This window comes from Phyllostomus hastatus, unplaced genomic scaffold (assembly GCF_019186645.2).
Source record: "Phyllostomus hastatus isolate PE091 unplaced genomic scaffold, TTU_PhHast_1.1 phas_contig_34, whole genome shotgun sequence".
NCBI lineage: Eukaryota > Metazoa > Chordata > Mammalia > Chiroptera > Phyllostomidae > Phyllostomus > Phyllostomus hastatus.
This window is the reverse complement of record NW_025333857.1, coordinates 10805891-10830976: the sequence shown is the minus strand read 5'-3', so window position 1 is coordinate 10830976 and position 25086 is coordinate 10805891. Positions and strand designations below refer to the sequence as shown.

The 25086-nt window shown below is 40.4% G+C and overlaps 1 protein-coding gene across 4 annotated transcripts in view; it reads left to right on the top strand.

Moving 5' to 3' along the window:
* FOCAD (focadhesin) overlaps positions 1-21512 on the top strand; it is a 310882-nt gene extending 289370 nt beyond the window's left edge. For 3 of the 4 annotated variants that reach the window (XM_045840183.1, XM_045840184.1, XM_045840185.1), the window contains 9 exons: positions 4373-4501; positions 6643-6758; positions 9142-9402; positions 10279-10368; positions 13818-13995; positions 15539-15636; positions 17096-17347; positions 19132-19207; positions 21133-21512. In XM_045840183.1, the coding sequence (XP_045696139.1) occupies positions 4373-4501; positions 6643-6758; positions 9142-9402; positions 10279-10368; positions 13818-13995; positions 15539-15636; positions 17096-17347; positions 19132-19207; positions 21133-21206 (1274 nt within the window). In that variant the 3' untranslated portion in view covers positions 21207-21512. Of the gene's footprint in view, positions 1-4372; positions 4502-6642; positions 6759-9141; positions 9403-10278; positions 10369-13817; positions 13996-15538; positions 15637-17095; positions 17348-19131; positions 19208-21132 lie in introns of those variants that run through there. The other variant, XM_045840186.1, reaches the window with a different exon arrangement.
* Positions 21513-25086: the final 3574 nt, after the last annotated feature.

Sequence of the window (25086 nt, the reverse complement as noted above, 5' to 3'; positions counted from 1 at the left end):
TTGCACTCAGTGCAGTGTCCCTGAGATTTATTCATGTTGTAGTATATAACATGTTTTCTTTTCTTTTTAAGGTTAAATACTATTCCATTGTGTGTATGTATTATATTTTATTTTATTTATCCATTTATCAACGGATACTTGGGTTGCTTCCACCTCCTGGCTATTGTGAAAACAGCCACTGTAAACGTGTATAAACATCTCTTTAAGACTCTGCTTTCAGTTCTTTTGGATATATGCCCAAAATGGGATTGCTGGATCATATGGTAGTCCTACTTATAATTTTTTGAGGAGCTATCATACTGCTTTCCATAGTGGTTCTACCATTTTACAATCCCACCAGAAGTACAAAAGGGTTTCAATTTCTCCACATCCTCGCCAATACTTACTTATATTCTTTTTCTGTCTTTCTTTTTTTATAGTATCCATCCTAATCAGTGCATTATCTCATTGTTTTTATTTGGTTTTCTCTCATGATTAGTGATGTTGAGGATCTTTTCATATTCTTGCTGGTAATTTGTGTATCATCTGTAGAGAAATGTCTATTCAAGTGCTTTGCCCATTTTTAGATGTTTCTTCTTTTCCCAATGCTTCTCCTTTCTTCAACATTTTTCCTTTTATTGACTCTGCTTCCACTTCTGCTTTTCCCATTTTTTCAACCTCTACTAATTCTACTGCTTTTCCTACTGATTCTGCATCTGCTGTTTTTCTTGTGCTCCTCTTTTCTGTAACTGTTTTGCTCTTGATGACTCTGTCTCCATTTCCCCATTTTCAGCATCTCCTGACTCAGCTACCTTTCTACCAATTTTGCCTCTATATTTCTTTTCCATGTGTCTCTGTTTCCTGTGGCTGTTGTCCTATTGCTGGCTCTATGCTCACTTCTGTTTGTTCTCTTTTCAGTGTTTGCTAATTTTCCTACATTTCCTGCCTTTACTTCTCCTTTCCCTGTGCTTCTCCAATCTATGGCTGCCCTTCCTTTTGCTGGCTCTCTGCCTGCTTCTCCTTTCCCCTTCTTATGTACCTGCTCATTCCACTGCTTTTTCTGCCCTGGCTTCTCCTTTCCCTTTGGGTCTCCTTTCTGTAGCTGGTTTCTTTTTTCCTGACTCTGTCCTGCTTCTGCTTTTCCCTTTAGTGTCTGCTGATTCTACTACTTGTTCTGTCTCTGCTTCTCCTTTCCCTGTGTTTCTCCTTTCTGCAGCTGGTTTCCTTTTGCTGGTTCTTTCCCCGCTTCTGCATTCCATCTCAGTGTCGTGGTTCTGTGGCGTTGGGCTTCTGGTTCGCCTTTCTGTAGTTGGTTTCCTTTTGTTGCCTGCTTCTGCTTTCCCTTCAGTGTCTGCTGATTCTGCTACTTGTTCTGCCTCTGCTTCTCCTTTCCCTGTGCTTCTCCTTTCTGCAGCTGGTTTCCTTTCGCTGGTTCTTTCCCCGCTCCTGCTTCCCATTTGAGTGCCTTGTGGTTCTGCGGTGCTGGGCTTCTGATTCTCCTTTCTGTACTTGGTTTCCTTTTGTTGCCTGCTTCTGCTTTCCATTTTGGTGGCTGGTGATTCCACTGCTTTTTCTGCCTCTGCTTCTCCTTTCCTTGTACTTCTCCTTTTCTGCAGCTGGTTTCCTTTACCTGGCACTGCCCCCGCTTCTGCTTTCCATTTCAGAGTCTTCGAGTTCTGTAGCTTTTTTGGCCCCTGCTTCTCCTTTCTGCAGCTGGTTTCCTTTTCTTGGTTGCTTCTGCTTTCCCTTTAGTGTCTGCTGATTCTACTACTTGTTCTGTCTCTGCTTCTCCTTTCCCTGTGTTTCTCCTTTCTGCAGCTGGTTTCTGTTTGCTGGTTCTTTCCCTGCTTCTGCTTTCCATTTCAGTCCCTTCTGGTTCTGTGGCTCTTTTGGCTTTTGCTTCTCCTTTCTATGGACTTCTTCTTTCTGCAGCTGGTTTCCTTTTGCTGGCTCTGCCCCCAGTTCTGCTTTCCATTTCACTGTCTTGGGTTTCTGTGGCTCTTTTGCTTCTGCTTCTCCTTTCCCTGTACTTCTCCTTTCTGCAGCTGGTTACCTTTTGCTGACTCTGCCCCAGCTTCTGCTTCCCATTTCAGTGTCTTTGAGTTCTGGAGCTTTTTTGGCTTCTGCTTCTCCTTTTTATATACATCTCCTTTCTGCAGCCAGTTACCTTTTGCTGGCTCTGCCCCCACTTCTGCTTTCCATTTCAGTGTCTTTAGGTTCTGTGGCTTTTTTGGCCCCTGCTTCTCCTTTGTGCTGTTGGTTCCTTTTGTTGGCTCCTTCTGCTTTCCCCTTTAGTGTCTGCTAATTCTGCTACTCGTTCTGCCTCTGCTTCTCCTTTCCCTGTACTTCTCCTTTCTGCAGCTGTTTACCTTTTGCTGACTCTGCCCCCACTTCTGCTTTCCATTTCATTGTCTTGGGGTTCTGTGGCTTTTTCTGCTTCTGCTTCTCCTTTCCCTGTACTTCTCCTTTCTGCAGCTGGTTTCCTTTTCTTGGCTCCTTCTGCTTCCCCTTTAGTGTCTGCTGATTCTGCTACTTGTCCTGCCTTGCCTTCTCCTTTCCCTGTGCTTCTCCTTTCTGCAGCTGGTTTCCTTCTCCTGCTTCTTTCCCTGCTTCTGCTTTCCATTTCAGTGCCTTCGGATTCTGTGGCTCTTTGACTTCTGCTTCTCCTTTCCATATACTTCTTTTTTCTGAAGTGGGTTTCCTTTTGCTGGCTCCGCCCCCAGTTCTGCCTTCCATTTCAGTGTCTTGGGGTTCTGGGGCTTTTTTGGCTTCTGCTTCTCCTTTCCCTGTACTTCTCCTTTCTGCTGCTGGTTTCCTTTTGCTGGTTCTTTCCCTGCTTCTGCTTTCCATTTCAGTGTCTTCAGGTTCTGTGGCTTTTTTGGCCTCTGCTTCTCCTCTGTGCAGTTGGTTCCTTTTGTTGGCTACTTCTGCTTTCACCTTTAGTGTCTGCTGATTCTGCTACTCGTTCTGCCTCTGCTTCTCCTTTCCCTGTGCTTCTCCTTTCTGCAGCTGGTTTCCTTTTGCTGGTTCTTTCCCATCTTCTGCTTTCCATTTCAGTGTCTTCAGATTCTGGGGCTTTTTTGGCTTCTGCTTCTCCTTTCCCTGTACTTCTCCTTTCTGCAGCTGTTTACCCTTTGCTGGCTCTGCCCCCAGTTCTGCTTTCCATTTCAGTATCTTGGGGTTCTGGGGCTTTTTTGGCTTCTGCTTCTCCTTTACCTGTGCTTCTCCTTTCTGCAGCTGGTTTTCTTTTGCTGGTTCTTTCCCTGCTTCTGCTTTCCATTTCAGTGCCTTCCGGTTCTGTGGCTTTTTTGGCCTCTGCTTTTCCTTTCCCTTTGGTTATCCTTTCTGCAGCGTGTTTCTTTTCACTTACTCTGTCCCTACTTCTGCTTTCCATTTTGGTGTCTGCTGATTCTGTGGCTGTTTTGGCCCCTGCTTATCCTTTCCTTGTGCTTCTCCTTTCTATAGCTGATTTTCTTTCGCTGACTTTCTTCTTGCTTTTGCTTTCTCTTTCAGTGTCTGCTAACTCTGCTGGTCTTTCTACTGATTCTAACCCTTATCCTTCTTTTCCTATTGATGCTCTTGTTTTTGCTGATTCTGCTTTTCTTTCTTCTGATGCTGGTTTCCTTTCTCCTTCTCAAGTTGCTCCTGCTACTTTTGCTTCTCCTTCTTGGTCTTCTACTTTTCTATACATTATTTATGACCCTCTTGTAACTTCACTTTTTCATGACCCTTAATGGCTACTCCAGTCCTCACTGCACATTATGCATCAATTTATAACTGCTCCATGCCTCATTTTTTTTGCAATTCAATTTACTCCCCCCTTGAATAAAAAGGATATAATATTACAGTCATGGTACTGTGTCCTAGATAGCTGGTTAACTTGTGGATTAGCCATTACCTTATATGTTCACCTCTGCAGTAGTCAGCTGTGGCACCAGCTGAGGAGTAGAACGGTGAATCACATGGTGGAATACAAGCCCCTTTAGGGCCTGGGGACTGAAGGTAATTCATAGTCCTTACAGGGAGTGTGCCTGCGTCGGCAGTAGTGGTCTCCCCATCTGGAATTGAACTGAACAGTGAATGAGCAGTGGGGCAGTAATGTAGAGGAAGTTACTCTTTTTGGAGAGCTGGGTGAAAAGACACAAGAAAGCATGGAGGTAGCTGAGCAGTTATGACCCATCTTCTTATCCAGACATGAGGGGAAGACTGGAGACAAATAAGAGAGAGGAGAATAGAGGGAACAAGGTTTCGTAGTAATTGAGGGTGAGATTAAGAACACAACAAGATTGATGGAGAGACCATAATGGAAAATGTGATACCAAATTTCTTCAAAATGAGAAGAACCAGGAGGGAAAGCTGAACTGTTTTGTTATTGTTTTCCTTTTTGTTGCAGGTCCTGAATCTGTGCCGCCTTCCCTGCTCAAGGTAGTGATGAAACCCATAGCAATGGTTGGCGAGAACTACCAGTACCCTCCAGTGAACTGGGCTGCATTGCTCTCTCCGCTCATGAGGCTGAACTTTGGTAAACATCAAGTGTTTTTAGGTCTCTGGAGTCTGATTTTAAGTTGTGACCCGGGCAGAAAAATGTGTCCTGTCTCACAGGTAGCACTGACCAGATAGACCTTTGGGATTTTGAAGTTTGGCTTCTTGGATGGGATCACTGGATTGCTTTCACTGGTCACTTTGTAAACAGTTGAGGATAAGGAAGTGGAGGTCTGAAGACACAGACAGATGCAGAAATACGCACTCATCAAGATAACACTTGACTGAGATGTGCTTGGTGTTGGGCTTGTGTTTCAGGCACCAAAAGGTCAGGTTGGATGCTTCTCAAACTATACTTCCAGAGCCCTGTGTTTCAGGGAAGTAGCCAGTGGGATGCTGCAACAGTCTTCTGTTGCTGCTATAACAAATTTCCACACACTTAGTGGCTTGGGCCAACACAAATTTATTTATTTGTCTTACAGTTCTGTCGATCACAAGTCCAGCATGTTCTTTCTGGGCTAAGATCAAGGTATAAGCAGAGCAGCATCATTTTCTAGATGCTTTAGTGGGGGTCCTACGGTCTAAACATTTATACCCCTCCAAAATTCCTATGTTGAAATCCTAAATTCCAGTATGATGATACAAGGAGGTGGGGCCCTTGGGAAGCGATTAGGTCATGAGAGCTGGAGCCCTCATGAATGGGATTAATGCTCTCATAAAAGAGGCCGCACAGAGCTCCCTAGCACTTTCCCCAGGTGAGGACACAGAGAGAAATTGGCAGTCTGCCTCCCCAGAAAGGATCCTCACCAGAATCTGACCCTGCTGGCACCCTGATCATGGAATTCCAGCCTCCAGAACTGTGAGAAATAAATTTCTTCTGTTTATAAGCCACCCAGTCTGTGGTATCAACCCAAGCAGACTATGATAGGGAGAATCTTTTTTTTCCCTTTTCTAGCTTCTAGAGGCCTCCCATATATCTTGGTTTGTGCCTCCCGCCCCTTCTCCATCATCAAAGCAAGGAACAGAGGGCCGGTCTTCTCATACTGTCATCTTTCTGGTTCTCTGAAACTGGACAAAATTATCCACATTTAAAGATCTATGTAATTAAATGAGTCCAATTAAATAACCAAGGATAACTACCCTATCTCCAGGTCATTAAATGTAATCAGATCTGCAGAGTTCCTTTGCCATGCAAAGTAACATATTCACGGGTTCCAGAGATTAGCATGTGGACGTCTTTGGGGACCATTATTCCGTCCACCACAGGTACTTTGTGGTGAGAGGCAAAGGGAATGACTTCCTCCACACCTCTAATTCATCCACAGCACCCTCTTTTATGGGCTTAGCATCTACAAATTTAAGTTCATGTACTTGCCCCTCACACCCCCCAAAAGAGAGAGAATAATTTTAACAGCGCTGCAAGTGTGGGTGTTTGTGTGAATTTGTTACAACTGCTATTATTTATAGTAGGATGTTTACTTATGTATATAAGAAATATTTGTATACTATAATTTATGGGCAATTTAAGGGATAATCAAAGATGATTTTAACTGTACACAATTTTTAATTTAAATGTTTTCATTTTAACCCAATCCCACTGTAAGAAATGATGTTACTGTACTGTGTTATCAGAGATTTCATTTGAAAAATATGTCTCCCCACCCCTCCCCTGTTTTTGCATGCTTTGTTGAAAATGCTTGTGTTTTAGTAAACTCCTTGGAGAAAATAAGAAAGTATGTCTGCTGATGTGGATCAGACTATTAGAAAGGCTCAATCACTTCAGAATGCGGCTACATCTTTTAAGTCCTTCTAGATCTAGACAGATTTCTCTATATGCTGAATGCAAGGTTGAGAGGAGAGGAAAGCAAAGGCAAAGACATCTTTAGCTAAAATTTTCTCAAAGTTTTGACAGCATTAGAGTGTCTAGGTTTATCTGGGTATCATAAGAGATACTACCCTTGCTAGCTCAAGGCCCTTATATGTCCTAAGGCTTGGGATTCTGATGCTAGTAGGTACATTCTTCTACCTCATCTCCAAAAGGTCTCTTGAAATAGCTCTTGGTTTACTGAAGTTCTGTTACCTGTAGAAGTCACACAAGCAGATGCTTTGATTTGAGACACTAAAAGCTAAAAATCATAGAAGCAGCTACACTAGATGTTCTTTTTCTTTCTTCTCTTTTAGGTGAAGAGATACAGCAACTGTGCCTTGAAATTATGGTGACTCAGGCACAGTCATCCCAGAATGCAGCTTCACTGTTGGGATTGTGGGTGATGCCACCGCTGGTCCACGGTCTTAGTGTAAGTAGCAACTGAGGGTGTTGGCAACACGAGGGTATGGTTCTTTGGGGGAGGTTAATATTTATTGGGGTGTGTGTTCTCAAAGTCAAGAGTGGGAAAGTGGGATTTTATAGAAAAGTTGAGGGTTTGACAGTCACTGGCCAGCAGAGTGGAACATTGTGAGACTCAGAACTCTGCCATAGCTGTCACCATTCATGCCATCAATTACTGTTTACTATAAAAAGGGAAAATGATGATCCAAGATACTAAAGTTCCCTTTTCAAGTTCATACAGGTAGAAAGTTGTAGAGTTATTTGAGCCTAGGCTTATTTGTTTATATGATAACATAGTCATTTCAGTAAGTATTAAGAGGGACAATCCACACGTACAGGATATATGATTCCTTCTTTTCACTGAAAAGACAACAATTAAAATGAGCCTTGAAAGCTAGATAGGATTTGGTTAGGCATCAATTAGAGACACCAGGAGAGGTGCAGGGAGTAGGATGTCTCTGCTAGGGTGTGCATCTTAAACGAAGTGCTGAGAAAGAAGCGATATAGCCTGTCATTTGTGAATTACCGTAGGTCAGGGCTAATGGTGCTTGTTTTTCAGTGGTACTCCTGTCTTCATTCCTAAAGGATGAAGGAAATGTTCCGTGCTTCCTTAGAGGTTTGCTAGTGGACAATAAGTTAAATAACCTTACCTTTGTTAATCTTCTCTTCGAAGAGGCTTTAATTCTTTGAGAATACTGCAAAACCCTCCTATTATTTCCTCAAACTTTGGCTTCAGTCCCTACTCTTCACTTTTTTCTTTAAGCTCTCCGATGTCTCCTAATACTTTTTAATTGACAGTCAATGTTATTGATATCTGCATCCTCTCTGTCAGCTTTTATCATTGCCTCTCTGCTCCAAGCAGCTCCCATCTGGCTACCACTTGCTGAGAGCTTGCTATGCACCAGCTACTTATAAGCAAACACTCAGTGAGTACTTTCAGACATCAGATTAAATCTCTTCAACCCTGACAGACTGGTTTTTCTTACAGCTTTATTGAGCTATGATTTACATTCCATAAAGTATAGCCATTTTAAGTGTAATTTGAGTTTTAGTATATTTATAAATTTTCCTCCATCACCCCCAAAGCTCCTTTGCCTGCTTGTAGTCAATCTGCACTCCCAGGGTCAGACCCAGGTGACCGCTGATCTGTTCTTTGTCTCTGTATTTTTGCCTTTTTGAAAGAACTTTCATATAAATTTAAATTTCCTATAAAGTTTAGAAATTCTGTAGAATGGAATCATACAATATGAAGTCTTCCATGTCTGGCTTATTTTACTTCTGAGCAGTATATTTTGTTATTTCCATTTTACAGGTTGATAAACTGAGGCAAAATTCACGTACCTAACTAGTGGAGGGGAGTCTGAATGATCCTAGAGCCTGTGCCCTAAACACTGTGCTGTAATTCCTTCCCTTTGAATCAGGTGTGACTCTCCCAGCCAGTTTTGTTGACCTCAGAAATTTTTTTAGGTTTTACTTTTTTTTCCATTTCTTTTCAGATCTGTGCTGCTCTTTTGCATTTGTCCTTGATTATGGGCTTTTCATATTATATTCATTAATTAATAAATGAAGTTTGTGAATTCATTTACTTAATTATAACCCTTCTCATTAAAAAAATTCTGAAATGGCCTATTCTTTAAGGTAAGGGCTCACGCAATGACACTGATCATTTTAGAGATTTACTGATTATTGTCCGAATTGATTTCTTTATACAACTTCTTTTAGACTTGCTCTTTCTTTAGTATCATACTTAATGTTTCTGACAACTTTTGAAGCCTGCTTTCTTAAAGTCTGCAGCCCAGTCCTGTGGTTAACCGTGCCCCTTCTTAGCTCTCCCGAACTTTTAAGATGCCGGGTCAGTTTCATGTGCTCAGCTGGTGCTTCTTTGGTCAGAAGTGGACTCAGCATGCCAGTTCCTCTTACTTCCCTGTGCTTCCTCAGAAGAAGAAATTAGTACTACCAGGTACCCTGTTTCATTGATTTCCAGAAGACAAGGCTTTCATCTTCAGGAGCTTTTCTTGACAGAAGATGTGACCTGTTAAGACTGAATAATGACAACTGTCATGTGCTTTCAGATGTAGCATTTTATTCCCCTCACTGAAAAGATCCAAGGTTTAAGCTGAGTAGTTTGCAGGTGGTTTGGCTGATACCATATATACTCATGAGTCAGGCTGGATCAGAAGTCACTGCAGCAGCCAAAGTCACATGCACTGGTGGCACTTTGACGCTGAAGCTGTGGGAAATTGAGGGGCATGTCCCAGTCTACTCTCAAACACAGTGACAACCCGGAAGTTTTGAGCATTGCAAATCCAGACTTGCCCGTTTACATCTGATCTCTTCTGTTTAACTTCCAGCTGAATATCAAGAAATACCTCCTGGTATCTGCACCTCTGTGGATCAAACACATCTCTGATGAACAGATCCTGGGTTTTGTTGAAAACTTAATGGTGGCAGTTTTTGAAGCCGCTTCCCCACTCTCCAATCGTGAGTTATGCCTGAGCGCCTTGCAGGGTCTGAGCCAGGCTATGAAACTGCCCAGCCCTGCCCACCACCTCTGGAGTCTGCTCCGTGAAGCTACTGGGAAAATTTTTGACCTTCTGCCAAATAAGATTCGGGTGAGGAACAAAAATATTTACATTCCTGACAATTTATGTTTAGGATTTTTAAAGCCCTTTTGGCAAAGCAGGGAGGTGTATGTTTTAAGAATGTGGTGGGAAGGCTAGCAAGAAATAACCACGTTCTTCACTAAGAATGTGTTTGCTTCCAAGATCTAAATTGAGGTTGAATATTTAGAGCCAAAGTCTTGGGCAAGCTCAGAGGCCCGTTAACCAGTGCTGCACCAGGATGTTTGCTCCTACACCTTTTACCAAATGCCTATAATTGTTGAGCAAGCTCAGAAACACACACACTCTACACCTGGAGAATCCCTGGGCATGTTTTTCAATATGCTGTTCATATGACCTAGCACTAACCTTGGCCCCTGCTCCCCCAACAGACCCCTGAATTGTAGTTCTACGAAGATGTTAATAATCCATTTGGAATGATGGATTCTGATGAGAATAAAGAAAGAACAGTCAAACAAATACACAGTAGCAGGAAAGATGTGTTTTTTTTTTTAATGAGAAAGACCACATGTTAAAATTAAAATCTTGCTCTGGCTGGGTGGTTCAGCGGTTGGAGTGCCATTCCATACAACAGAAGGTTGCGGGTTCCATCCCTGGTCAGGGCACACTCCTAGGTTGTGGGTGTGATCCCCAGTCAGGGCGTGTTTGGAGGCAAACAACTGATGTTTCTTGCTTTGATGTTTCTCTCTCTCCCTTCCTCCTCTCTCTCTAAAATCAATAAAAACATATCCTTGGGTAAGGATTTAAAAAAAAATTAGAACCTCATCAATTGCTGTTCATGGAGATAAGCAAATATAATAATTTGTTAGAACATTAAGAATATACTTACCTTTCATTGTATTTGACATGCTTGTTTTTCTTTACCAGAGAAATGATTTAGAGCTGTATGTCAGTGTGGCAAAATGCCTCTCAGAAATGACAGATGATGAAGCCAATCAGGTTGCCCAGGTTACTGAGGTAATAACATATCTATGTCTGTTTTCATTAGTTAGGTGGGAATTACAGTTGAAGAGTTGATTACAGTGTCATTTTGGTTGAATCTAGTTTTGCTTCCTACTTGTTACTGTTAATTTCAGAAACCTGCCTCACTCTGGTCTTGTGTCCAGGCTGGTAGTATGGTTGGTTCTTACAAATGTTGTGTGTAATGGCCCTTTAACCTGACTAATCCCACTTTATCAAGAACATGTTAGTGTCACCTGTGGGCAAAAATAAGTACAGGACAACATCTTCAATATAAAATCCGTCTTCCCAAGAATGGGAATATTTTATCCAAAGAACTTTCTGGTGCATGGAAGGCATAAATAGTTCAGGTCTTACATTTATTTTTCATTGCCTGTTGCTTATCCTTTTGGAATAGAGAAAGGTGTTTGACTGAAAAACAAGCACCCTCAGACCCATGCCCAGACAAATGATGAATGGGTGGGAGATAGCGTATCTGTGAGGTTGCCAGATTTAGCAAATATGGCCTGTTAAATTTGAATTGCAGGTCAACAATGAATAATTTTTTACTCTAATTACATCCCAGTGGACATACTTGTTCAAATGGCAACCCTGCTTACCAGGTAATATCAAAGTTCTGTAGAACTGTGAGTCCTCACATAGTGGGCGGACATCTTATTCCACTTTAAGGAGGATTTTACCTAACCAGTCACATCCTTGAACTTCTGCATCATGTAGCAGCGATTCATAAAGTGTGCTCCCTGAGCCTGGGAACTGATTAGATATGCAAGTTCTCAAGTTCCACCCAGACCTACTCCCTCAGAAGCTCTGGGGTGGCGCCAGGAGAGTGTGCTTCAGTAGCTGTCCCAGGTGTCTGGGGCATTCCTGAGGTCTGAGGACACTGGAGCACTCAGAACACCAGCATTTTGGAGATGCGATTTTAAGGAAGGAAAACCAGTACCAGGAAAAGCTTAAATGAATGGACTATGGAGCCTCACATCCAGGGTTTGAAATCCAGCTCTCTAATTTACCAATGTGACCTTAGTTACATTTCATAACCTCTCTCTGCCTGAGTTTCCTCATCTGTAAAAGGGAAGTAAGAGCACCTACCTGTTTGGGTTAATTTGTGAGTTAAATGACTTAATGCACATTAAGTTCTTAGAAAAGTACCTGACCCAAGGTGAAGACTCAATACTGATTTATTATCATAATTATGATTTTCATGTAATTTATTATATCTTGTGATTATATTCATGTAATATACTCAGAGGTAGTGCATACGATTTACTTTGTGGTACCAAGCACTAGAGGTTGCTATGTTATTCACTTGGGTTCCTAACGTACCATTCAAGACACTGTCACTACAGCATACTAAATAGTCTTCTGATGTCCCCAAAAGAGTTAGTGTGTTCCACTGAGGTCACTGTTATCATTTCTGGAAATAATAGGGGTAAGAAAACAGTAGTGGTGAAGACCTCAGAATCCATGTGTTCCCATTTTTTTCTGCCATCAAAGCTGTATGACCTTAAGCAAGTTACCCAACCCCTGTGCCTCAGTCTCCTCATCTGAAAAGGAGGGGTGAACATAGTAACCTACTGCATACAGCTGGTGTGAGAAGTCCATGGTTAATATAGTAGTTAAACTTTTTGGTCTCAGGACTATTTTCATGTCTTAAAAATTAAGACATGATTGATAATTCATTCCAAAAAGCTTTATTTACATGGATTATCTCTGTCAACATTTACCATATTGGAAATTAAAACTAGGAAATATAGAATGATTTACTTAAAAGTAATAATAATAAAGCCATTGTATCTTAACAAATAAAAAAATATTTTCCAGAAAATCAAAATAACTAGTGAGAAAAGTAGCATTGTTTCACGTTTTTGTAAGTCTCTTCAATGTCTGCCTTAATAGAAGACAGAGTCTCATAGCTGTGCTTTTTTCAACCTGTTGTCCATTATTTTGGTGAAATATGTGAAGAAAACCCAGCATCATACAGATATGCAGGTAGAAAAGGGAAGAGTGTGTTAATAGGCTTGTCAGATAATTATGGGTATCTTTCTTTGATATTGCATCGAAATGCAGCAAGTGGTACTTGCTTCTAGGTTGGTTGCAGTGGGAGTCTGAAATACCATATTTTGCAGACTATACAACGCACTTCCCCGCCCCAATTTGGGAGGAGATGGGGGTGTGTCTTATAGTCCGAATGTAGTGTTCCATTTACACTGGTGAAATATGTTATTTATGTTAAATATTTTACCACATTTTTTGCTTCAAGTTTTTTTTCCCCTATTTTCCTCCTATAAAACCTACGTGTGTCTTATGGTCTGAAAATACGGTAATCCATGAACTTCATATACTCTGTTACATTAAAATCTTTCAGTCTCTCTTGTGCTCTCAGTCTGTTACCAGTGCATGATTTTGTAATATCGTACGTTGGCCATTTGAAAAATTTTGAATCACTAAGTTTTGAAAATCTTTCAAATGTTGATACATTTCATTATATAATATCAAAATATCATATTAATATCACCAGCAATTTCATCAGAAAAGTCTTTTATGTATTGGGAAGCTGCCAAACCCATATAAGCAGATATAGATTTCGTAAAAATCTAATTTGTGCTTGAAATTTCAAGTTTATTATTGGCAGTGAATATTGTGAAGTATTTTCTTTGAAGTGACAGTCTCATTTCCTTCAGTTTTAAGAAAACAGTCTTCCAGATACTCAGTTTGAATAACCATGGGTGTTCATGGGAAGAGTGGCCATTTCAGCTTGCAGCTCAGTGTTACGAGTGCTCTCCCTTGAGAATGCCGTGATACAGCAGCAGTCTCCTACAGGTGCTCCCCGTTCTGTCACACAGAATATGGGAAAGATGTGCACTCAAGGGCAAAGGCTTAATGAAACTAATAATTTCCATTTACAGGAACATTTTAAGTGAAACTAGATTTTTTAAAAATTTCAAGTGGCAGTGAAAAATATACTGAATATTATTACTACAGTTTGATGCTGTTATGAATATAGTTTGGCCTCACAGATCCTCTAAAAGGGTCTCGGGATCCCCCAGAGGTCTGTGTGCTGCCAAATCAGTACAGGTTAAGTGCTCAGAATGGTGCCAGGTACATGATAACTACTTGTGTGTGTGTGTGTGTGTGTGTGTGTGTGTGTGTGTGTGTGTGATCATTGTTATCATTTGTGTATTTTTACTAAATATCATCACCAATTAATCCCTGAAATCATTTATGGTTTTTGTAAGAAAACAGGAGGTGACACTGCAATGCTCAATCTACATGCACATTTTAATAGAGCACGCAGGCAGCTAGGTCACACGCTGCAGGAAATGAGCAGTTTAGCATTTGGAATAATAATCAACTTCACTCTCACCCTTTCTGTTTTGCCCTTGCCCTGAGGGCCTGTGATGACTTCAGTTAATTTAATAGCAACAGAACAATTTGCTGTTTTGCAGAGCAGCATAGAAAAGGCAGCCTTTGTTAGACTGTACTTGGTCTCTCAAGGACGGTTCCCCTTGATGGGCTTGACTGACATGCTCAGTGTTGCTGTTCGGCACCATGAAAAAGACACGCTGGCCTGGATGATGCTGCACAGCTTATACCACGCACGGATTGTGAGCCATGCCAACACAGGTGAGGCCCAAGGAGGCAAACATCAGGAACAGAAGGGTCTGCTACCATCCCTTTTGAAGGATAATTGTTTCCTCAACTTAAAAACTGGTTTAGTGCTTCTGGACCAGGTGAGGCCTGGTTACCTCAAATGAGGAGCATCTTGGATGGAAATGAGCTGTTACATCTCACAACATCTGCTCTTTGGAGATGGGATCAAATTCTTCTGAGGATTTTTATCTTGTTTTTGGCCCTCAAGGATATAAACAAGTTTATCAGGTAGATTCTGCCTGCTTCAGTTTCTCAAATAGACTGGACAGCCATTGATTAGGCCTGATATTCTTATGAAAAATGGCATTCGGGTAGTTATTTAACAATCAAAAAACAAACAATGAAATTAAATAGTTGTTCTATCACAGAACTTCTCAGAAGTGAGAAGAAAGAAATCTGGACAACCTACGTATATCCTCAAGCCAGAAGTTCCAGCCAAGGCTCTGCTAGTGAATCACACAGTGCAACTCTGAAACCCTTTTAGACATTTAGGGTTTAGAGTCGTCTGAAAAGGGAACGCCTTCATTTCTCCCCCAGGCCCTTATTCACATGCTTAGACTTCTCGAGTCCACGTCCAGGTTCTGAGGGGCGCCTGGTTACGAGGACGAGATGTGGCTGGGAAGCCCTGTGACCACAGGCCAGTTACTTATGTTTCTTTGCCCAGTTTTCCCCATTAATTGTATGTGTGAAGTTCTGAGAGGAAACTGGCACACCTAATTATAATGTTCTTTTCAAAACCATATGGGAAATTGGATTCCTCTACCTCTTTAGCAGTTGAAACAGTGGTCTCACCTCTGTGTTAGTGCTTCACCAATTGAAAAATGAACCTGTGATGAGAAACTCGACTTTTTTTCTCTAAATCAAAACAGTATTTATCAAGAAAAAATATACAGTAGGTGTTCCCATTTAAGCATGAAGATACATGAAGCAGATTGAAATAAATTTGATACTGCCTTTGGTTCTAACCTTAATTTTGAAAACCTTTCCAAGTAGTTTTTACTCTAATGGGAATCCTCATTTTTAAAAAATAAAAAAGGGGAAAATCAATATTTATGTTGTTTATTCTCCAGTTACCCTATAACAGCTGGTTTCTATTTTTCCTTTTATGTCTTTGGATAGTTTTTTTTCTGTGATTTTGGCATAAAGTGGGAACATTTAAGCTAAAAACTATAAAAACAACTAATCCAAGATTCAACATTACTGGTTGTTTGGTGTGCCAGATTTCCCAAAGTGTGTTTAATGTTCAGAAAGAAACTCTAAGAAATGCATGTATCATTAGTGGGTGGGTAGGTTTGAAGAATAAATTAGCTATTGAAAACAAAGACTAAAATAGTCATTTGGTATGAACAGTGTCCACTCCCACGGATGACTGCAAGTCTCCAGTACTGTGAGAGGCCATTTCATGAAACCCTCACCAGCTGTTCTTGAGTTATGACAGTTATTACTGTTCTGTTTTGCATTTCAAAGGAAAAACCATGGCTGGGTCAGAAAATGTTTTTTTTTTTTTTCTTTTCAGGTGTGTTGAAGAGAATGGAATGGCTCTTAGAACTGATGGGCTATATCCGAAATGTTGCTTACCAGTCAACACCTGTTCCCAATGTGGCTCTCGATGAGGTACAATTTAGAGAAGTAATTTGTAGCTTTCTTAAAATATAGAACTTATATTGGCTGTCCTCAAAGAGGAATATGTTGCTACTTGTAGCTTTCTTTTCCTCCTTGTTTTTATTTTTGGGAAACAACAGTGGTGACAACTCTGATGTCACAAACACATGTTCTTACCAGGCTCTTGGAGATAACGAGGGCTGACCTTTGAAAAAATATTCCCACAGAGTACATTGCTTAACAGGCAGCAGACAGAGGACACTAGCTGAAGAGGGGACCCAGGGTCCCATGTACTTAGGCTTGATCCCACAGAGGGGGTGGGCTACAGGATTCTGGCCTCCACACTGGCCCATGAGGCCTCACACAGCTGGTCTGAAGAGATTCCTGGAGTGTATGCAAGTAATTTGTGTCCGCCAATACTTATGGGGGGTGGGGAGGTGTGTGCATATATTAGGGGTTTTCAGCATGACTTCAAAATGACCTGTGACCCCAAAAAAGGTTAACAACTACTGGTATTGGGTAAGTTAAAAAAAGAAAAAGATTGATAAATAAAATGATAACAGCACTTTCCCACTTGCCTCATTTTCTTAGCAGCCCACTGTGCATTTTTTAGGGGAATATTTTTTTCCCTATAGACATGTATCATGTGTTTCCTTAGTGAATAAAAATGTGTAGGATTTCAAATGTTGTTTGAAATTCTGCCACACGTCTCTGAAGAGTCATGTGTGTTTTAAAATTTTAGTTAGCAAGAATAGGCATTTTAAGAAATTGAGGAGTTATTTTTAAATTTTTTTAAACTAGCATGATCTGTTCTCTTTTTCTTCTAATCTCCTAAATTTTTATTAGTCTTCTCTGTTTTCTTATGAAAATCTTTTCAAACCTGGACAATAGAGACAAGCAAAAAGAAGTGAAGTTTAAATCACAGTAACCCAACAGCACAAAGGCAGCCTGTGTTACCACCATTTCTACAATTGTCTATATTAGTCTAAAATCTAAAGGGTTAGATTCTAGGCAGATTCGTTAAAATTGATGAGGAGAGTTATTTGTTATTGTTCAAAATAAAGTAAGACTAGAAATATACTTCTAAATATCTCTCTTTATATCACTCTTAATTAATTTTTTAATATCTTTGAGTACTCAAATCAGATGAGTATTTGGATCTCAGTGTGATTAGTGCAATTCAATTCTGTTTCTCCTGAAATGTTAAAGCAATAATAATGACAATGATAGGCCTTCTGTATTCACAAAAGAGGATCCCAAAAACCTACCAAAGCCCTACCTTGTCTCTTTATTAAGCATGGAAACAGAGTTTGTTCTTCAGTCCAGTTCCTCTCCTGGAGCAGGGTGAGGCAGGAGGAGTTGAGTGAAGGGGAAGATAACATTGCATCATGATGGGGGCTGTGCATGTGAACATGTGTTACTTCAAATTGTGAAAACATGTGACCTAGCCTTGTTTCAATTTCCATTGTAGGCTTTGGACTTCTTCTTGCTGATATTTGCAACCGCAGTGGTTGCATGGGCAGACCATGCTGCCCCTCTCCTCCTCGGTCTCAGTGCCAGTTGGTTGCCATGGCATCAAGAAAATGGCCCTGCTGAGCCAGCATCAAGCTTCCTTGGCAGAAGTCCAATGCACAGGGTCACTCTGCAGGAGGTTCTCACTCTCCTGCCCAGTAGCATGCTTCTTCTGCTGCAGAAAGAGCCGTGGAAGGAACAGACCCAGAAGGTGAGGTTGTCAGCCACCTGCTCATCAGGGCAGGCAGCCATTTGCTCCTCAGCAATTTCTGCTGTAGATTTGAAGTGGGAGTTAAGTGAAACTTGAATCACTCCACAGGCTTTCATGCTCAGCCCCAAATCTCAGCCAGATGTGGAGCCTCAGAGATGGAGGCTAACTATGACAATAGTAACAACTTGCTTACAGTGGAGGTGAGGTGGACGGAAAAGCTTATACACGCATTCGTTTATTGAAGGCACATGTGGTTTTGCTCCTGGAGATGAAATGATCAGTCTCTGAGAGCTCAGAATCTCCAAGTGAGGAAGACAAGTTCAAGATTGCAAGATAGTATGGTGAAGGAGGATACAGTGCTGCTGAACAAGGACTGGAGTGATCAACAGTGCCTGGGAGGGAATCAGAGAAATCTCCTGTGGGGAAGCGTGAGTCTGGAGCATCCATCATCTTGTAGCTCAGCTCATTTCATCCTGCAGCCAGGCCCCAGGTGCCATGGTGCTCCTGGCTTGTGCTAGAGACCACAGGGAGATTTGTACAGACCTACTGTGATCACCCTTGCCCTCAGGGAGATCCACACGGTAGGAGGTACCTTGTGGTTTTTGATACTAAGATTCTCCAGGCTACTAGTTTTTGTGCAGAGCATATGAAAATACTGTGCTTTCTTGGGATTCTCATTATGTGGTTCTGACCTATCCTTATTTTAATACAGTTGTTTGAAAGATTCTTTTCTGAATGTCATTTAATCAAAATTGGATTTTTATGAGGTTGAAAGCTTAACTCTAACTTCATGTAGCTTATTCATAAAACCTGAACACCAATCTATAAAAAAACACTTTGAACTGCGCACCCACAGTGCAGCTATGCACAATTCCACTGAGCATATTTACTTTACCAGTAGGATATTTTAAAACAAAATTGATAAAAGGAAAATAAAGAAACAAACTTAATTAAAGCAGGGAGTTAGGAATATTTTTTCTCTCTCTATTTTACTCTTTCTTCAGCACAGTTTCTATGTCCAAAGTTCAAATGTGTCAAGGTTGGCAACATTCAGGAGTCGATGAAATTACCCCCTATCTGATTCACAACCAATTCTGGCTGCACCTTAGGAAATCAGTCAAACTCATGAGGAATGTGAGTTTCCACTTTATTTGCAGGATTGATTTGCAGTTAACACACTTGGCTCTGCCTAATAAATTATTTTATGCCTTTTCTCCTACATTTCCACTTATTTCATATTCATTTGGGCATAAACTATTCTTATCTAGAGAAACATATTTTATTTTACAAATACGCCCAGCCTAGGAGCCTAGGCCTAGATGCACACAGACCTAGGTAGCAGGCAGTATGATGCAAAGAAAGAGTGTAAGGCTTTGGAGCCAGGTACACTGGGGTTCAACTCTTGACTCAGCTCTTCATTGAAAGTGGGATTGGGCAAGGCTCTTGCCTGGCCTGGTCTTCTCAGAGTAACAAGAGAGAATGTTCATGGCATGCAGGAGGCCCTTGGAGCCCATGTGTACCTCATTCTCACCACCCATAGCAGAGCTGAGGGTATTCAGCGAGGGAAGGAGGTTTGACTTTGTGGGTCACCCGACTAAATGGGAGCTATGTCTGTCTTTAACACCTTGTGCCTAGTCCCTTTCTCCAGGGACTCTCCCAGCCCAGTCAGGTGTTACCCAGGGACCAGTGCGCTGATCCACATGTACGTAGGCACAAGGGTCTGACTGATCTCTGGCTAGTGGTGGGATTGTCTTCACTAATACTGTTCTTTGTTTTCATCCTAGTTCATTGACTGGCTATTCAACATCATGGACAGCCCTAAAGAAGGCCTCTCTGTAAGATCCAGGGGTCTTTTAAGAGGTATGATTTCCATGCTTTATGCCCAATGTAAGTGAAAAGCTAATGTTGTTTGTGCTGCAAAACAACATTTAGTGGATGTTGGTTCTGGGAAGGGCTCTTCTTGGTTCAGTTCAGAGAAGTCACCTGGAGCTGTCTCCAGTATGGCACTGAGTTAGAAAGCAGATTTAAAAAAGAGTTTCAGTGTCTTTCCATTTAACTTTTAATTAAATGTTTTATTATAATTATAAAATATGGCTTTAATTAAAATTTAGAAAATTCATTAAAAGAAAAAGAGGAATCCAGAATCCCATTAGCCAACAATAACTTTGATATTTTTCCTAAGAAGTTTTTGCTCCCTCTGTGTACATGCTGTTTTAACATATTTAAAATCATAAACAATTGACGAAATACACAGACACTTTGAATACTGCCTTTCTATTTTGAAATTATTTTTAAAGCATTGAACATGTTCTTACACTGCCTTCATATAGTATTTTTAATGGCTGCCAAGTATTTGCCAAGGGAGTGGACATTCTCTAAGCGTTCAGGTAGTTAGATGGTCTTTGTGTTTTCATAGTACTCCTCTGTTCATTTGTTAATCTACAGCTGCAGGACCCACTAACACAGGAGATCTTTCTGTGAAAGTTGGGTAGATGTTTTTACTCGAATATGAGGAGTCTTTTAGGCATTGGCTCTGTGGCCTGAGACAGCTTTCAGTGCCATCCGCGTCTTAGGGCTGGGGCGGGGAGTCTGCACCCCTGACCTGGCAAGGGTGCCTACCTGCCTGCTCTCACGACAGTCTGTCGGGCTTCTCTCCAGCCTGACTCACAGCATGACCGTATTTTACTTTAAGTGTGGTATAATTTATTACATGCCAAACAAGCAAGAATTTCCTAAATTATTGGTTCTGATTCTTCTCCCTACCCACAAAGTGTGGGTGGAGGCCATGTCTATAAAGGTGATTCTGGTCAGTCACAGAACTTCATTGAGATTAAGGGTCGGGGCCTGAAATATTTCAACTAGGTCCATCCCTAGAGATTTGCTGCTAGGATTTCCTCCGTTTGTTTGCATCAGGGAGTTTGGACTCATTTCTAATAGCCATGGGTCCATAACATTATTGGTTGCTCCAAACATACACTGTCTTAGGTTATGAAGGTAACAAACATTTGATACTGATGAGGAAAAGAGTTATGTGGGTCAAGAAAGTACATACTCAACTTGATTATATATTCAAGAGCTTATTAGAGTCTTATACAATAATTGTGTAACTCTGGCTTACCTACATTCCTTCACCCTATTATATTTTAAATAACATCTCAATATATTTATATTAATATTCCAAAATAGTATTTATAATATGTTACCTACAGGCATTACACAGACTTCCGTGTTTTAAATTGATCCCTGAGGGACAGACCCATGACAGATAAGAAAAGCTGTGGACTTTCGGGTACATGTTCAAATATAGTTTAGCATGGTTATGCTTGCTCCATCGAGTCCATGAGCCTAACGTCATCATGGGATCAGGTGGTGGGGGTTTTTGTTGTTGTTGCTTATTTACCTTATAATTAAGTATTTAATGGAGAAATCACATTTATGTAGAAAAGTACTCAAGTCACAAGTAGATTTTTATAAAGGGAACATACCAATGTAATCAGCACCCAGATTAAGGAAAAGAATATCACCAATATTCCTGAGGCCAGTTTTTGTTATAATTCTGCAGAATTTCCCCCTGAGCTGGTTGCAAACAAAACTTTCCCCAAGTCTTTATTAATGGTGTTCTGCCATTAAAATTCTGCCTAAGGTTTGATGGGAAGTCTTAGTCTTGAAGATTAGCCAAGTGAGAGAAAAAGGCAAGTTCTGTTGTGATACATTTTTTATCTAAATTACCTTTGCAAATGAAGCATCATCAAAGGCAACAGTGCACTTTGTTTTTGTCCCCTTAGCCACCCTGCTGTCCTTAAGAGTTCTCCCAGAGTTTAAGAAGAAAGCCGTATGGACCAGAGCGTATGGTTGGTGAACAGTTGTGCTGCAGCCAGCCACATTCTCAGCTGGAAGAGGAAAACCACACACACGGAAGAATTTGCTCAGAATTTGCGTCTGGGATCACTGAGACGTGATGCAAAGAGTTAACTAACAGTCTGAGCCATGAATGCCCAGAGAGGGGCATTGCTTTGGTCCCCAGGCCAGTGGAGACTGAAATGAAAACTTGAACTTTTTTTTATTTGTCTACAGTTCCATCTTAAGATTTTCATTGTGAAACTTTGACTATATAAGTTCCTCCCCTCCAAAAAAAATTCTAGTAAAATAATCTGCATTTTCTGAATTTTATTTATTTTAAGGCATAGGTAAGATCTCACTAGCAAAAGCAAACTATAGTATTGACAGTGGAATTACAGTCTATTTTCCATTAAGTATCTAGAGGATATTCATTGACTCAGTGTGTTAGACATCTTTTTTTATTCTTATTGATGAAGTATTCTTTTCAAACTGCTATACACATTTAAATAATAAGCATGGTGTTAAACAGTTGCTAAATCAGATTCATTAGCAATGGCTATAATTTTCTTTTGCTTGAGTTTCTTGAATGCAGGTGAAAGTTACCCACTTGAAAATGACTTCAGCTAAAAAGGAGAATATAACTGGTTCACAAACCAAGAGTTAAAGAGTAGATCTGAGCAGGCACAGCTGCATCCAGTGAGTCAAACAATGCCGTCAGGCTCTGTTCCTCTCGGGTCTGGGCACTCCACGTAGTTGTTGAGATGGCTCCAAGGAAGGAAATGTGGCTTTGCTCGCAGGTGTGGCAGTAGCAACATGGGGAGGGCTCTGATTCATCTTGAGTAACATTGGAGTCCTTCGTAAGTGGGGTACTCTAGTTAACCAAGCCTGGGTCATATGTCCCCCTGTACTGGGTTTCCCCAGAAGAAAGATTATTAAATGCTAGGCAAGGAAAACATGACAAATACCTCCTTGAAAGATTAATCTTTTTTATAAGTACAAATCTCTATCTTAATCAGGATGACTAGTGGCCTAATGATAAGTAAATGAAGACATGTGACAGTATCCTCAAGGGTTGCATTTTACTCAACAGCTTGAGAATCAGCCAGCATTTTAATTTTGATGTTTGCTCATTATCTTCCCTTCATGTAGTCATTAATCAGGGTTGCCATTAGCCAATCACATAAACATACTGCTGTACACATATATAGGATCACCGGGGAGAGATATCGTGTCATTGGAGTAGCGTACTGTTGTGTCTGTTGTGCTATGCGCAGTGCCTACTGCTTTCTGAGCACTGTGGGACTTAATATTTCATATATATTCTTCTTCAGAGGCAGAGCTAGAGGGAAGTGAATTTAAAGGAAACAAAAATGTAGAATACCCTCTTTTTCCCACCTACAGTTTCTCGTACTACAATGAGAGGTTGAAATTCATCTAATATTTACTGTTAGATGCCAGATAGTGCACTAGAGCTTTCACTTGTGTTATCTTGTTTAACTCATGCAACAAGACTGTGAAGAGGCATTATTTTCTATTTTTAAATGGAGAAAACACATCTTAGAAGTGACAGAGCTATTCCTAGAACCAAGCTCCTAGAACCTCAGATCCAGTTCTCCTACTACATCAGGCTCAACACGTACTTTAAGATGGAAACTTCCACCAAGGATTAAACCTTGGTTTTAATATGCTTGTGGTTTAATATGCTTTATTAAACCTACAGCTTATATGTTTAATGTAGATTGCTGTAGTCAGATCAAAAAAATAATCCTGCCTCATGTTAGTAAGTCTCTGGAATTGAGAAATTTAGGAGCTACAGTGCAAAGAAACTGGTCCTTTGTGGGTTAAAGGACTAGATTCCTGGGCCAGGTTGCAAACATGGATGGCAATAAAGAACAGAGAAAAGGAAGTGGGCACTGAAGAACTACTCTGCAGTTTTCTCCCGAGAGAGAGCTGACTGATGCTTAAGGAAAGGATGAGGAGTCTGCCCGTTCTTCGCAGACTTCGTCTCTGCCCCTGCCCTTGACAAGGATACAGACGAGTACAAAGGGAGGGGTAAGATATGCCCCCAACCCCGCTTCCCTGGCTTCCTGTTTTTGTCACCAGCATTCTTGTGCACAAAATTTGTAGGGTTTTCCTATTCATGGGAATCTCTAAAGAGTCTAAATGGAAGATTCGAAATTTGAAAATCTAAAAATTTTAGAAGCTCAACATTCTAAGATATAGGACATTGGAATAGTAAAACCCCTTCATTTGGTTACCTGTATGACCTCAGGTAAGAATTAATTATTCCCTTAGGATATTTCACTTTTTTCCCTAAAAACCAGAAGTCTCTGCTTTTTTAGACCAGATGTTCCAAACTCTATACAAAAGGAAAAGTTTCCTTACTGGTCATCTTCTGTTATTTTTTGAAATCATAAGTCGCCAAGACAAACAGTGTGCTGAGATACACTAACAGTTGACATGTGGGGCTAAAGATATGTTGTGTGTCTCAGAAATATGCAAACGCCCTGGTTCTGGATTTGAAAAGTGTTCATTTGGAACAGATGTTGGGACTTGTGTAAGTGCCTAAAATCTTCTTTGTGTTGTATTTGTATCTAATGGCTCTGTGGGAACTAATAAGTTGTTACTAACCTTTTTTTTGAAGTTAATTGACAGAGTCAATTTCTCCAAACGATTTTAACCAAAGAGATTGATATTATAACCATATAAGGAATAAGACTTTGTTAAGGACTCAACTAGTATCTTGAAATAACTTAATCACTTTGAAAGTAAGATGTAGGTTTAGATTTTTGGTAAGCACTTTAGTAGTTGCTGTTTTAGAAGATAAATCAGATCATGTGGTGGAGAGGATGGGGCCTTCCTTAAAGTCAGAGTTGTTGGGTACGTCCCTGGTCAGCTCGTATCTCTGACCCAGCCTATGGTCAACAAACAGCAGGCATTTCAGGTGAAACCAAGGGACAGAGTGAGGCTGCCACGGTGCACATCCCGCATCACTCTTGTGGAAGCCACCTCCCAGCATCACCTTGGTGTGTAAATGTGTTCATCACCACTCTGGGCTAGGGTAAGGGAACATGTTTTCAGATTTTCTGGAAGGAAATACTTTATTCTAAATCTGGAAATTCTACAGTCTCTTAAAATGTATGATACATATTATATTTATAAACTAGTAGTTAGCATGTAATCTATTAATATTCACAAGCAGTACAAAAATTTTTTAAATTGTAATTTAGAAAGGTCATTCAATTCTTTTCAAACATAGGGAACCTGTGAAGTAATATCCAACTAAATTGTTGGATGTGAAACTGAAGAAAAATGGCAGGGATGACTCCCTGACTTTGGTTTTATTTCTTGGATAAAAGGAATAACTTACCTCACAAGGTAGTTGTGAGGGTTAAAAGAATCCAAAAATATGCTTCCTAAATTCTAAAATGTAATAGAAATGCTACCACTTTTATGTGTTTTCTGAAAATAGTAGCTGTAACACTTGAATACAGGCCTGCTATGTACATTGGGACTTAGTAAGGTAATGGAAATTTCTTAATCAGTCAAGTGTTCTCTTTAACATTTAAAACACAGAAGCAAGTAGTAGCGCATTAAGATACTTATATAAATTGTTTTTAAACTATATTAGGTTTCTTTTGAACATAAGGTATGCTAAGATTAATCAAATATAATGGAAACATCACCTAATTTGCTAGATTTCTTAGACTTTTTCTTTTCTGGATGTACTAGTAGTAATCCATAAAGTCAGATTTGCAAAACAATTGTGTCTACAATGCACCACCAAAGAAGCCTCTAAGATGCAAAGTAAACAAGACAGGACATGCCTGTCCTCATGGAGCTTATGTTCAGAAAATATAAATCAGGAAACCATCATGCAATAAAGGAGAGCATCCAGG